This window comes from Protopterus annectens, chromosome 9.part0 (assembly GCF_019279795.1).
Source record: "Protopterus annectens isolate FY-2018-M chromosome 9.part0, PAN1.0, whole genome shotgun sequence".
Classification (NCBI taxonomy): Eukaryota; Metazoa; Chordata; order Ceratodontiformes; family Protopteridae; genus Protopterus; species Protopterus annectens.
In genome coordinates this window covers 1,295,109,585-1,295,124,836 of record NC_056743.1, presented here as the reverse complement: position 1 = coordinate 1,295,124,836, position 15,252 = coordinate 1,295,109,585, and the positions used below count along the sequence as shown (strand labels likewise).

General features: G+C 38.8%; 1 protein-coding gene across 1 annotated transcript in view; it reads left to right on the top strand.

Moving 5' to 3' along the window:
• YKT6 (YKT6 v-SNARE homolog) overlaps nt 1-15,252 on the top strand; it is a 405,865-nt gene that overhangs the window by 329,809 nt on the left and 60,804 nt on the right. Inside the window, exons 6-7 of the mRNA XM_044084243.1 lie at nt 5,165-5,230; nt 5,620-5,721. Of these exons, the coding sequence (XP_043940178.1) occupies nt 5,165-5,230; nt 5,620-5,721 (168 nt within the window). The remainder of the gene's footprint in view (nt 1-5,164; nt 5,231-5,619; nt 5,722-15,252) is intronic.

Sequence of the window (15,252 nt, the reverse complement as noted above, 5' to 3'; positions counted from 1 at the left end):
CAAAAAAATTCTGGGATGGAATCTCTTCTCTCCTTAACCCAGGCAAAAAGAAAACCCCCACCCCAATCCAAATGTCTCTGACATAGATTTAGCTTCCCAGTTCAACTCATTCTTCACTGACTCCATAGTCAGACTTGCATCCTCTTTCACTAATATTCCCACTCCTCCACGCTCATCTCTCTACAACCCTTCCTCCTCCAATATCCCCAGCTGTCAACCTCCTCCCTTCTCCATGACTCCCATCCCTATATCTACTATAAAAAAACTTCTACTAAACTTGAAACCACGTTCTATTGCCCCAGATGAAATACCCTCCCACTTCCTAAAGATAACCGCAGAAGCCATTGCCTTCCCTATCTGCATCCTAATATATTGGTCATTTACAGAATGCCATGTTCCACAGCTCTGGAAAAAGACCTTTATTATTCCACTCCATAAAGGAGGTAATAATAATGACATCCCTAACTTTCAGCTTATTGCCATCCTATCTCCAAACTCCTTGAAAAATGTGTCCATTTACAACTCTTACCCTATCTTATAGATAACCACCTTCTCACTCCCACCCAGCACAGATTTCGACCTGGTCATAGTACCACCACTGCTCTCCTTTCCTTCCTAGAAACTGTCAGTAAGGCCCAAGACTCAGGAAACATTGTATCCATCCTCCTCCTAGACCTCTCCAAGGCCTTCAACATCACCTCTCATAGTCTTCTCCTTACTAAACTCTCTAAAATAAATGTATCCCACTCCTCTATTGAATGGTTCACCAGTTATCTGTCAAATAGGCAACAAGCAGTCAAGTGGGAAAAAGCCAACCTCACCCTTCCTCAGGTGTGCCCCAGGGTCAGTTCCAGGTCCCCTTCTATTTAACATTTTCATCAGTGACTTCTGTCAGGCTATCCTTGACACCAGCCTTGTCCAATACATGGATGATTCAACTATAATCTGATGTGCCACCTCTATTTCCTTCTTAGCAAAACTAACCCTAGGACGCCTTCTCTTCTACTGAGCAATGGATGCTAGACAACCATCTTGCACTCATTGTTACCAAGACTAAGCTTATGAGATTCACCCGATCTAAAACTATCAGCCTAGATTAAAAACTCATTCTCTATCACCAGTCGAAACAACACACTTCTCGAAATAGTCTCCACTGCAAAACTACTTGGAGTCCTTATAGATGATCATCTAAAGTTTGATAGCCATCTCCAAGTAAATATCAAAAAACCTCACAAGACGCTTGGTATTCTGTATCGCCAAAATCACTATATCTCTCCCTCTACCTGGATCATTCTCGCTGTTAGGTATCTCATCCAATCCCTCCTCTATGGCGCCTCCATCCTTACTAATTTGCAATCTTCACTCAAGACAAAACTCCTCCTGTTATAATAAAATCTCTAAATTTGCAACAGGCTGTAGAACCTCTACTCACCATTGTACTTCCTTGCAGCAATTGAAGTAGCTAGAATTACCTAATTACACATATATATAACTTATCCAAACACACAAACTTATTTTCAGCCCCTCATTCTGCCCCTCTCTTGATTCCACCTTTCAAATGTATCAGCCTCATAGACTTCTAAGATCTAACTCCCAAAATCTAATAGAATTACATAAACCTGTCCGTCCACCGGGGAAACATCTTCTGTCCTTCTCTCTAGCTCGCCACTGGAACTCTCTCCCTCCTCCAATCCACACCACTACCAGTCCCTCCACCTTCAAAACTTTGATTCACTCACACCTAACTTCACAGTGGGAATGCTCCTGCTGTCATCCTACATAACTTCCTTGACTCAGCTAGTAAATCTGTGACTATCCTTCTACAACCTTGTACCCACCAATAATAAAGTGTTGGAAATGAGACACTAAAGAAAAAAAACTTAATTTGATTGTAATTTAACTTTCCTCATGTATATACTAATTTGTTTAAATGCTAATTTGTTGTAATACTGTCACTCTGTATTTCTCCAACTGATTTGTACGTTTGTAATTTTCAGCTTTGTTAACTAAAACATTTGTAATTTTCTACTTTAACTAAAATGTAACTGTAAATTGGAGCTTTTCTCCCCAGGACTCCATTGAAAACGGGCTCCTAGTGGCCCAGTTGACCATCCTGGCAAAAACCATCTGTAAATAAATAAAAAATAGAAAAATGTCAGAACACGACAATCCTTTCAGTGTCCTTCTAAACTTTGATTACATAAAGTGGGGTATGTGTTTCACTGTTCACCCACCAGTTTAACATAGTAAGCAAAATTCCTGTCTTTCTTAGCCACCTCTCCCTGCAAAGCTACATTTCATTGTCTCTTCCTATATCTAATGGGATTAATGCTTTATAATCTCCCATTTTTTCTCTAATTTCATAGTTTTGCTGGTTTTCCTGATCATCTTCATCTCCTGATACCAGTCTCTGCTTCAAGTCCAAGGTACTCCTGATTCTTCAAGTCAACTCATGCTTTTTTTCTAGTGCTTCAAGCATTTTCCTTTAGGACAGTGGAATAAGTTCCATTGGTTAAAGTCTCACTATGGGCTTTGTTATTGTCAGAAGAATGAAATGCAGTTCCCTTTGCTGGCTCACCCTTTTTGGCTAACTTTATTTCCTGCTTAGTTTGTTCTGAGTCTGAAAATCTCTTTGATCCTGAAGGAAAAAGTATTCTGAAGAATACTGATTATAGCAGCTTGGATCTTACACCTGCCTGTCAACATTCCTTGATTGCTGAAATAAAATTGCTTCTTTTCTGTATAGTGTACAGTGAGTGATCTTTTTTCTAGAAACATTCTGCTCTTCCCAGTTTTGAATACTTTTCTGTTCTGCCACAGTTTTGTCAGGAAGCGATCTTTCTGCTGATATAATTGCATCTTTCAAATGTAAGTCTCTGCTGCTTTCTCATGACTGGATTTTGAACATGCACATGATCTGTCCTCACAATTAACAAATCCTACCATGAAGCATCACTCCAATTGCTTATTTGTAATTACATAAAATTGACGCAATCTGCTGTTTCCAGCTCCTCAGCAGAAAATCTCAGGTTTTCTTTGTGTGCTCAGTCTTCCAAATTCACTATTGTGTTTTTTTTTAATGGCTGTTCTTGAGAAGCCTGTTGTTGAGCCATTTTTTTTCATTTTAGCTTCTGAGTTAGAGTTTTATCAGTTCATTTCAATAGCTAGTTAAAGGTTCTTCTATTTGTTCCAGTCTTTTGTTTTTTGGCTTTATATATTTCTTCAGTGCTTCATTTTTTTGTTTCTTGGCTTTATATATTTTTTCAGTGTTTCACTTATTTTAAACTCATCTGAATGTGTTTGCTTTACTTTTCTTCTAAATTACTAGAAGCCATCCCCTGTACCAAAGTTGAAACTTTAACTGCTTTTTGCATAACAGTTGCAAGATTCTTCGAATACAGAGTTTTTTCTTCTCCTTTTCTGATTGCTTTTCTCTGACTTTCTCAAAACTTTTTCTTTAATAATAACCAGGCTGTGTAATTACTGGCCAGTAAGTAAATCTTAACCAAGTTGATAAATTACATTTGCTTTTTTTCTGAGTTTGTTTTCACACTGATAGCTCTAATCAACCTGTTGATCATTGTGCAGCCATCTTGGAAATCCACTTCATTTTGCATGTTGTCCATAACAAATACGATTCAATGCTGTTAAGCTGTAGCCTTCCAGGAAAGGGGTGGGCTTACAGTGTGTCATGAAGTCACAGAATACAGTAGTCTGGAGTATGAGGTAGATCAGTACATGAAATGTTAATAAAACTTATACTACCAAGAATATAGGATTTTCACGGCAGTGTTATTCGGAATTTCAGGATTTTACTGTGCAGTGTGTGCGCCGTTATCTGCTTGGCATTTGTCAGAATATTGGTGGAGATGCAGCAGTCTTTTGGTCTGCTAGGGAAGTGGAAAGTTGAGAGATAACCTAGGCATGTTGTGGTAGTGTGCCATTGGGCATCTAATCTGCCTCAAGTTGTTAGCAGTGAATTTGTCCTTATTTAATGAGAATAAGGTTAGAAACTTTGTTCTGTAAAAGAACAATTAAAACAGAATAAATGTCATGGAAAATAGGTGGTCCAGCCAACTTACCCTTAGTGTAAGTAAGTTATAGATTTAGTGTATACATTTGACTCTTTAAATGTCAATTTCCTTTCTGTAGTGTTTTAGTTTGCCATTTTGTTAGTAACTTTTTGTTATTGGCATTGCGCATTTTATATTTAAAGTTGAAGCAAATATCAGATACATGAAACCCAGAAGCATAGCTGGTTCAACTAGCTCCCTGGGCTGGTATTAAGAAGCAGTGCCCCACCCCCCGGCTGTTCAAGTGTAGAGCAAAAACATTTTACAGTAATTTCATCACTACATTACAAATAATTGGCACATTACAGTTAGATCTATCCCTCCCCAGCTCCTTCATTGAAAAGCAAAAAAAAAAAAAAAATAGGTGACCAAATGCTTGACAGCCCATCCCCCCCCCCCGGCCCAGCCATTCAGGTCCCATTTTTGTGCCATGTCCCCAACCCTCCTTCATCTTATGTTATTTAAAAAAATTATTTCTTCTTTTAAACTGTAGCAAACTGCTGCCCTGCTTGCACAGAGTGCTGCAATGCACATGTTTTAGTTTAAAACTATTTTTTTAACTTTTAGGTGTAGCAAGCAGTTGCTACAGTTTATACCACACACAGAGTACTACACCACTCAGGTTTGAAGCAGGCATTGCATTTAAAGAGAGCTTGGGATCACCTGATCACTCTCCCTCAATATTTTGTGCATGCGGCAGTTGCCCCTCTCTCCCTTTTGTAGCTACACTTCTGATGAAACCAAAGACTGATCTCTCCATAAATATGTCCAAGTTTTTGTGGCTGTCATTTTTGTAATGTGCACCTCCCAGAAGAGTGGTAATTGCTTTCCTTCTCAGATTGGTCTTGTGTAGGTGTATTCACTTAGTGAATTACTGGTGCAGTAATGTTGGAGGGAAGTACTTCATTTTACTGTCCAGAGTGTGAGCAGTTCAGTTCATACTGCACTATATGAATCTGTAGAGAGTTGGGAATGTTGCATTGAACTGACTGAAGTATTTGCCATCCCAGTTGTTTTTGTCATCTTTAATGCTGTCTGTTCATCTGTAAATTTTTTCATTGACATACTGTGTTTATTATATATTTCTTCAGAATCCTCGTGAGGCAGATGCAATGACTAAAGTCCAGGCAGAACTAGATGAAACCAAAATCATTTTGGTAAGTATTAGACCATGCCACTTATCCAAACCTAAAAGTACTTTAGTAGGATAATGTTTGTAATCATTTCCTTTAATAAGCTGCTTTTTAGTTCAGAGTCTTTCACAAAACTTTCCTGTCATGCTTATAATGCAAGAGAATATGCTTTGCAGTTTCCTTAAGAAGCTGATGCATTGAGATTTTTAACTAAAGTTTTTTCTGTCTAAGCCAGTGCCCCAAAACTTGCAGCATCTTATTTTCAGATTAATTCTTTTGAATTGAGTTGACTGTTAGAACTTTAATTTTTGCTGGCCTTCAAGTTCCCCATAATGTAAATAAATACACTGACACAATAGTTTGCTATTTTAAATGGAATAAATTCAGGCTTTTTTTTTTTTAATTTTGCACAGCACAACACAATGGAATCTTTGTTGGCTCGAGGGGAAAAGCTGGATGATCTTGTTTCCAAATCTGAAGTGCTAGGAACACAGTCTAAAGCTTTTTATAAAACAGTAAGTACATAAAAAAGGACTGTTTGGTGTGTAAATCTATGATAGCTAAATCCACACACAGAATAAGACCTTCCACCCCCTACCACTATTGCATTCTGTTTAACCTCATATTTTCAGTAGAGATTTGTATATTGCTGGAGTGTGCAGCATTTCTCCTTGTTCAGAATGTCAGAAAATAGTTCTAAGTACCATTGCTGTTGCCTTCTATGTGGTGCCCACATCTTTTAATGCTTTTGAGCCTTCATCATAGTATTATTTTATTTTGTGGATATTCTGGAAAAGTAATTTTGTCAGCATAGGTTCAGAGATGGTGACCAATCTGAGAAGCAAGTAATTCAAGAATGCTTCTGTATTTCCCATGCAGGATTTGGGAATGGTGTTCCTGGTTATACTCATGTTGTATATATGTTGGAATGTTCCACTAGGTATTTCCACTGCCTAGGTCCAAGAGCTGAGCATTCAGTTAGAAAATGCAGTGAAGGCATAAGTTGCTGGTATAGATCACTGACACTTGATTCTGATTTTCATGTGATGACACTGATTACTGACTGTAGTACTGGTGATACAATATTGTCATAGGGTATTTATTGTGCTACAATTCCTGAGATTGGTGCCACTGGTTACCCACTGCTGTACTGGTACTGGGATTGATGCTGCTGGTTATTAAGTGCAATAATGACTATGGAGTTATTGTTCCTGGTTACTGACTGCTGTACTGACCTTAATGTTGGTGCTTCTTGATATTGCCCTGGGGCTGATGCCATTGATTAAGATTCTGAAATTGAGGGGCTTTAAGATGGCAGCACATTGAGTAACAGCTTAATTCTAACTCTCCCAGCGTAAAAACAGAACCTTAGCAGAGAAGGACAGTGGACCTAGATTTCTGGGTAAATATCAGTAACTGGCTAAGTGTACTGCCTAGATACCAAGAAGAAAGAAATCCAGGGGATCTGAAGGAAAGTCAGCTACAAAAGATGAGAGAGAAAAAAAACACTGACTGGGAAAAGTACTGTAGCTGTTCAGCAAAAGGCAGTGTAAGCTCCAGACATGACTTTAAGTAACCTAGAGGAAAGTGTATGACAACTGACAGACCTGATTAAAATAAATTAAACACTGATGGAGTATATCAACTCAAACAATAAGAGGCTGGAAAAAATGGAAGAAGCTTTAAACAGATATTCAGATAAGAGGATAAAACTGCAAAAATCAGAGGTCAAATGAAGAAACGTCTGGCTGAATATGAGACTGCACAAGAAGAGATGTTTAAAACAGTAATATAATGAGAGGACAGAGTACTCAGGGAAAACCTGAGATTTTCTGCTCTACCTGAAAATATGAAAGGAACAGACTGTATTAATTGTATGAAAGCACCAGTAAGAAACTGGGCTGGTATTCCACAACAGGAATTGTTAATTGAAAGGGTGCAGTGTGTGTATGCTCCAAACCTGGCTATGAGAAAACAACATAGACCTTTAATGGCAAAGATGTAATTTTACCAGCAGGAGGAGTTGATTCTGACAAAACTGTGGCAGAAGGACAAAATAGTAAAAGTGTGAGACAGCAGAGTGTTTGTGGAGAATGACTACTCGTTGTACACAGGCAGAAGAAGACTAAATTTATTCCATTATTCAGGAAATGTTGAGAAGCAGGCATGGGATTCAAACTGCTGTACTGAGCTATCTTCATCTTATTTTTTTTCCCTGCAGAAACAAAAATAGTTTTTTAATGAAGTACATGCTAAGGAAAAAATACAAAAGTTTGCCAACAAAAAGTGAGCTGTAAACCAGAAGGAGATTCTGCTTCTTGTTCTTCTGGTAATAAAGACCACAGAGAAACTGTGCCATGAAACCTTTACTAGTGTTTCAACAGGAAATGCGTGAGAGAAGGAAAAAAGCATGAGTTGACTAGAAGAATCGAGAATACGTTGGAAATGAAGCAGAGACAGGGTTTGGAAGAAACGGTGAACATGAACAGAATAAGAAAATCTGGAAGTATTGGACTTTTTTAGACTTTGTTAAACTTGTAGGGGACTCTAAAGCATATGCCCTTCATGTCATTCAGAAAAATATTTAGGGGGAAGAGGAGGGAGAAATTTAACTGTAAGTAAAACAAAATGTTTTCTTAATAGTACTATTTAAATAGTGCATGATTTTCTTTGCATGTTATAAATTGATTTTGTTTAGTTATTTTAAGTGTAATGGGGCTACTAATGTAAATAGGTGCTCCTGTTTTTTTTTCTCCTTGTTAAGTTTTAAGAAATGTAGGTACTGCAATGTAAACAAACAAAAAAGGTCTGGTTAAAAGAGCATTACAAAAGAAAAATTAGTGTGCTTTTCTCATTCTTGCATAGGGGAATGACTGGGTTAAGGTCATTACCTTATTCTAGTAATATTCTTTAAGAGAAAGCAAGTAAATGAAAAGGAATATTGACTATTATAAGGCTGTTTTTCTAGTGAACAGTTTTGTGTCTGGTTCTCATGTCCCTAGCATACAAATCTGATAAAGAGAAATGGATTGTAGAAAATGTTTTCTGAAAGTATTCAAGTGATTTCCCAACTGAGAGAGCTATAAAGATAAGATGAAACCATTCAGCACGTAATAGAACCACAGGCTATACAATGCATCTTATCGTGGATAACCTTTCTTTTAGGTTAGCTCGACTCTGTGTGTGTGTGTGTGTGTGTGTGTGTGTGTGTGTCAGTTTGGAACATTTGTTCCTATTAGGAAGGTAAAACTTCAATATTTGAAGATGCACATACTTTTGCATGTTATTATTAAGCTAATAAGTTTTCTGGGGTATTGGATGTGTATGCATTTTAGTTTGAGCGTTTTCAGTGTAACAAAAAGTTCTGTAAGATGTGGCATAGGCTGAATTGGAGATGACAAGAAACATCTGTATAAAAGATTAACCTGTCAAACAGTACATGCATGTAACACAAAATCTGAAACTAGACATTTAACAAAAAAGCTGTTATACATAAAAGGTGGGAATAATAATTTCTCAATAATAAGATGTTTCCTATAATGTCTTTAAAAATAAAAGGTCTCACGGATAAATACAAAAAAGAGTAGTGAATTATATTAAATGTAGAGTGAAAATAGCTGTGCTACGGGAGACACACTTGGAAAGAACTGAACATGTGAATTTGATAATGAAAGGTTTTCAGGATGGTTATTCAGTGGAATACTTGGGGCAAAAGAAGAAAAATAGTACTTAAATTAATTTCAAGAGGAGTTCCAGTAGTAATATAAGAGAATAAAACTGACATTAATAGTAGATTTGTAGTATTGATGGGGTACTGGCAAGGGAGGAGGATTACACTGGCATGTATTTACATTCCACCAAAAACTGCTGTAATGCAGCTTAAGAAAATTCTGGGATAAATAATCAGCTTTCAGCAAGGAATATTATTTATAGGTGGGGAATGGAATTTGATTTGTAATAGTAAAGATGTGTCTGTGGGGCCTGGAAGGGAAAACATAACAAAGGAGGATAGATTTCTAAAGAAATTTATGAAAATATGTGGCATGGAAGATGTGAATTCAGTGCTAGGATTTCAGAGTGAATTTACATATTATTCCCCATGATACAAAAACTGGGCTAGGTTAGACAGAATTTGCATTTCACAAGAACATGTGCATTTAATTGAAGGTCTTGATGCACACTCAAAAACTATTTCAGATTTTGCGCCACTAATAACTAAAATAAAAACACAGGGTAATGAAATAAAAATGAGACACTGATGCTTTCCCACCTATCTTTTGAAGAGAGAGGAATTTAAGGGAAAATGTTAAAGTATTGTAAAATCTATCAGAACAAGAAGAGCAGCAGCTGTGGAATGCTAAACAGAACCTAAGAGATTACCTCAATAATATGCACGACTTTAGAAAGATTGCTGTTAAGCAACTGTTTTTGATAATAACTTTAGAGCACAAAAACTTTTAGTACAGCGACTCAGGCAACAGAAAGTAGAAAGGGCTGTCACCAAGGTTAGGGAGCTTATAACAAGGAAGATAACAACAGATCATGTAGAAGTATTAGAAATATTTTGGAAATTCTATGAAAGTCTGTATAAAGCAGGGAAATCTGGAAATCAAGAAAAGGTACAAATGGAAATGTTTATGGAAGAATTAAATATGCCAAGGTTAGAGGTAGAGGAGGCTCGATTACTAACAGGATAGGCAGAGATTAGCTAAAAATGGTGATGTATAACCAATCAAAAGGAAGGGTCCCAGGAATAGATGTTATTCCTGTGAAAGTTTGGAAGCTAAGTGGGAAAAACTGATAAAGATCTTGAAGGTTTTGTTTAACAGTATTTTAAGAGGAGAAGTACCAGTATTTTGGAAGAAAGCTGTGGTGGCTGTAATAACTAAAGCAGGTAAAGAGCCATCAAATTCAGTTTCATACAGGCCCATTTTAATACTAAACCTTGATTATAAAGTGCTCATGTTTATAATGGGTAAAAGAATGGCAAAAGTGTTGCCAAAATTGATAGATAAGGATCAGTGTGGTTTTGTGGAGGGGAGGCAAATATTTGACAACATTAACAGAACACTGATTATCCAGAGAGAAGCAGAATGTAAGAAAATACCATTGTTGTTGGTGGGTCTGGATGCAGAGAAAGCATTTGACAAAGTAATCTGGGACTTTATGAGCAGAGCAAGGGAAGCATTTTCATTCCCTGATAAAATTATACTGTTGATTAAGAGGATATATGAGGGATCGGAGGCGAAAGTCAATGTGGGTGGTTCCTCTGTGATAATCTCAACTCTTTTTTTTTTTATCTATGTAAATGTACATCTTCATGTGTTTAATTATTTTCTGTGAGTAGTTCCTTGTATTTCTTCTGTTTGCTGTTTTTTGGTATAGAGAAGGCTTTGACTTTAAAGTGTTCCAGGTCTGGATGCGAGTTGCCCCTCCAAGATTCTTATGACCACTGTGTGATACAGTCTTGGTGTCTCACACACACACACACACACACACACACACACACACACACACACACACACACACACACACACACACACACACACACACACACACTTAGACATGGATTGTCAGGTTTGTACAGCCTTTTGGCTCACCATAGGGCAAAATTATTTTTAAAGGGAATGCATTCCATCATGTCTGCGCCTGTCTAGGCTATTATGTCTCCTTTTATCTAAAAGGTCTGCAGACAGGAAAAAAGAGAAGGACAAGGACAGAGAGGGAGAAGAAAGTGAAAGAAAAACAAAAATAAAGACTTAAGGAAAAAGAGAAGACTAAACAGAAAGAGAGAGAGGGGTTAGGAAATTACCTTCATCTGCTTCTCTTGAGGGGCAGCCAGACCCAAAGGTCCCAAGATCCATCAGCTCCTTTGTCTTTCAGCTTGGATCTGGAATTGCTAGCCCCAGTTACTGCTATCTCTCTCTGTTTACACCAGGTTTGGGTATAACCAAATTACCAGTACTAAAACTTCCAAGCCCCTGTTTTTCAGTGGCTCCAGTTTCTTGTTGACTGCATTCTCCAATTATTCCCATCACTCTGGAACTGGTGTTTTCTCCAGGACTTCCCCCTTATTGGGTCTAGGCTTCTCCCTTCTGGACTCTGGAGGCCTCATCTCAGTAAACCATCTTCTATGTCTTCTTCAGAGTCTACAATGTCCTTCAGGGCTGTCAAAAATCAGACTTGGATCAGCTCATGCAAACCTTTCTGGTATACCTGGAGATCATTTCCTCACCCTTTGCCCAGAGGGTAAGGGGTCCTGTCCCTTTGGCTCTAACGCTTGCTTCTTGCCTGTGGCCCATGTTTCAGAGCTGGTGACTGTGGTTGTGGCACAAATCTGTATCACCTCTTTGTTGGTGTAAATAGCTTAGCTGCTCCCAAAATCCACTTCTGCCTTGATGTATTCAACTCTGGTCCTGTCAGAGTGATCACATCCCAGAGCTGTGGGATTGGAGCTGAGGGCACTGGGTTGTGTTCAGCTCTGGGTTATCTCTCTCCCCATGTGCTTTGGCTCTTGACAGCTTAGCTCCTTTCTCGATCTCAGACCCAAGTGGGTCAGCAACTTGAACATGGATTTCTGCTGATCGAAGAGGATCTTTTCTAGTCATCTGTCTTCAGCATCAGCATTCAACTCTTGGAGCAGAGTTTCTCACTCTTGAGATGGGAATCCCTGTACCAGTGTTGGATCCATTCTGATTCTCCTGTCCTTCTCATGAGCTTTCCCCTGGATGAAGTGATACTGTAAGAAACCCGCAGGTACGGCTAGTGCAACGGCCCATAATCCTGAGTACCACAAGTCAAATAAGCAGAGCCAGCACAATTCGGTGTGGAAAAATGTTATAAATAATACATGGTGTAAAAAATACACCTAACCAACAAATACATCAGACCGGTTTCGGCAATGCTGCCTTCCTCAGTGAGCAAAAAAACAAATAACAAAAATTCCCTCCAACAGAGCTATATATACATATGACAATCAATTATCAATTACATAATTATTAAACTGAACAGGGTTTTAAAAATTATCATTCAGGCCAGGTGGAAATAATCCGCCGAGCTTGACTATCCATTTCTTTTCTTTTACATGTAGTATCTCATACCTTCCTGCCTTATACTGTGTTTTGTGTACAAAGCAGTCAATAACTATAAATCTAAAGGACCCAGTCTTATGTTTACATATATGTTTATACAATGCACTTGCTTGTTTGCAATTCCTGATATCACTTATATGTTCACTTATAAGCATTCTAAGTGGTCTAGAAGTTTGTCCAACATAAAATGCTGGACATGTACAGCTTGCCAATATATATCAGCCAATTCGTGCTACAAGTAGCAAAAAAAATTATATCAAACACATAAGGTGTATTCTGGCTGGTAAAGCTGCTAGTTTTATAAACCTTAGAACAATTACAACAATGGCCACATGGATGAAAACCCATCAATTTGTCTCCCATTATAGTTCTCTGGACAGAAGACCTATCCTGATTTTGGTACCTTTTATAGTGGTTGAACGAATAAAAGTACTCAACAAAGGCCTTAGCTTTGTTCCCAGTTTTTTTGTGCCTGAACACCAATTTGCACAGGATGTGGTAGATTTTTGTTGTAATCTAAATTTACGTCTATTTTTTTCAGGGTGAATCTAATCAGATTGACAACAGATCCTTTAGATTTTGGAAATTTACGTTTAAACCACCTATGTCTCCGGTGGTTTTACTTTTTCAGGGCAATGTGCTCAAAGATTTACATCGAAATTTGGGTAAGGATTATTTAAGCAGGGACAATGTTACTCGGGCTGAAAGATTTTGCATAGATGAGCTTAGATGTATGCTTCAGCCATATTTGCCCCCAGTACACTGAGCTATACGGCTCACTTGACTAGACTTCAAAGGGTATTAATTACCAAAGTATCTTAATTCGGTGGCATCACACAATCTTTTGAGGTCCATAAGACCTTGGAGAATAGATTGTCCATGATGTTATTGATATTGAATGTGTTTGTGCAGTAGATGGTATGGCATGAGTGGCAAGCACTAGCATTGCAATTTGTTATCATGCCTGGATACGCTTGTGAATTTTGTTAAATGCTTCGGGGCATCCTTTCTTAATGACCCTTTTGACAGATCCACTTTGTTTGGACCCAGGGTTAAGGATGCTTTGACCAGGAGAGAGCAGGAGGGCAAAATGTTGTCCGCCATGGCTTTTCTACCCCACAGAAAACATTTCTTAAGGAACCAGAGAAGGGGAAAAAAAGACTGTATCTGAAGTAGTTTACTTCATTTGGTCTTCAGCCTTAGGGCTTCGGATCCCTAATAGATCCGAAAAGGCTGCATAGCTAACATTTCTGATCTGAGCTCTCAGCTCCTCCCCTTACACATAATGCCCCGTCTCCTTCCTCCCTTCAGATCGAGTTTGCTGCTCATCACAAAACACATACCCAACCCAACAAAGCCTTACCACTATCTAATGCCCTAGATTCCTGAGCAAAGTAGCACAAGGAAAGCTCATGTGATGTTTATCCTCCTCATATGTGGTCAGGACAGTAGTGACAAGGCAGGGGGAAGGGGGGGTGGTTGAAGACAAATGAAGTACAACTACTCGGATGGAACGTTATGGTGGGTACATAACTTCTTTATCTGAAGTAGTTTACTTCATTTGGTCTTCAACCTTAGGGACAGAGTCCCCAGCTACTTTGCACCTGGGAGGCCCTCATGGAAGGATATTCTAGAGCATGGTGGAGCCAAAAGAAGCCCTACCTCTGGAAATAATGTCCAATTTGTAGTGGGAAATGAAGGTATGGGATGAGGACCACGCGGCAGCGGAACAAATAATATCCAAATTGATCCTGGACCAGAAAGCCGCTGAAGTAGCCATAGACCTGATAGAAAGCACTTTTACCTGACTTGGTGGAGAAAGCCCTTTGGCTAAATAAGCTCGGATAATGCACTGGGAGATCCACCGAGCAATTATAACTTTCAAAATTGGTTTGCCTAAAAAGGGCTTATTGTAAGAGACAAAGAATTGATCAGATTTCCTAAAGGATTTTGTCCTGTGCAAGTAGAATCGTAGTCGCCTATGCACATCCAATACGTGTAACTTATATTCCCCTTTGTTTTGAAAGTTCGGGAAGAAAACTGGAAGATTGATGGTTTGGTTTATGTTTGCTTCCAACACTATATTTGGCAAAAAAGAGAGATTAGTACATAAGGATACCCTATCCTTGTGGAAAAACATGTAAGGAACTTTCATAGACAGGGCCTGGAGTTTAACTACTCAGATGAAACGTTATGGTGAGTACATAACTTCTTTTTTCCTCAAATCAGAGCAGTTTTCCCAGGAAGCTTCAAGTGAAGGTGCCGCTAGATGCAGAGGTTAGAACTTAAGTGGATGCCACCCAAGGGGCAGGGGTGGTCTGCAGAATCAAGGCATCAGAGGTCCCTTCTCTGGCATGCCTTTCCAGTGGTCCTGACAAATTGCCCAACTGCTGCATTCTGGAGGCAGTTGAGGGGGATGCTTTGCTCACAAGCTTGGGAGGCCATCATATCAGATGTCTGGGTGAGATTCATTTCCAAAAGCTTCACCATTCCCTTCCAGTTTACCCCAAGTTTGAGATCCCTTCCTGACATCAGTCAAGGGATGCAGCAGCACATATCCAAAAGCTGTTCACAAAGTGAGTCAAGTTTCTTCTTAGTGCTAAGGAAAAACTAGCATCTCAGGCCCATCTGAACCTTATCAAATTGATTCATTATGTGAAACAGACCAGATTCACAATGGTAACAATGCAATCCATTCTACCCCTGCTGAAGAAAAATGATTGGATGTGCTCTGTGGATTTCAAAGGTCCCTACTACCACACAAAGATTGTGCGGCAGACCAGGAGCTTCTCATATCTTGATGACTGGCTTCTTACACCAACTTCAAAGACATTGTTAGTTCAGGGATGGACTTTCTGCTCTACCCATGCCTGTCCTTAGGCATCATAGTTGGTTTTGAGAAGTCCACTCTGGAGCCTTTTCATGTGTTGGAATTTATCAGATGTCATCCAGACA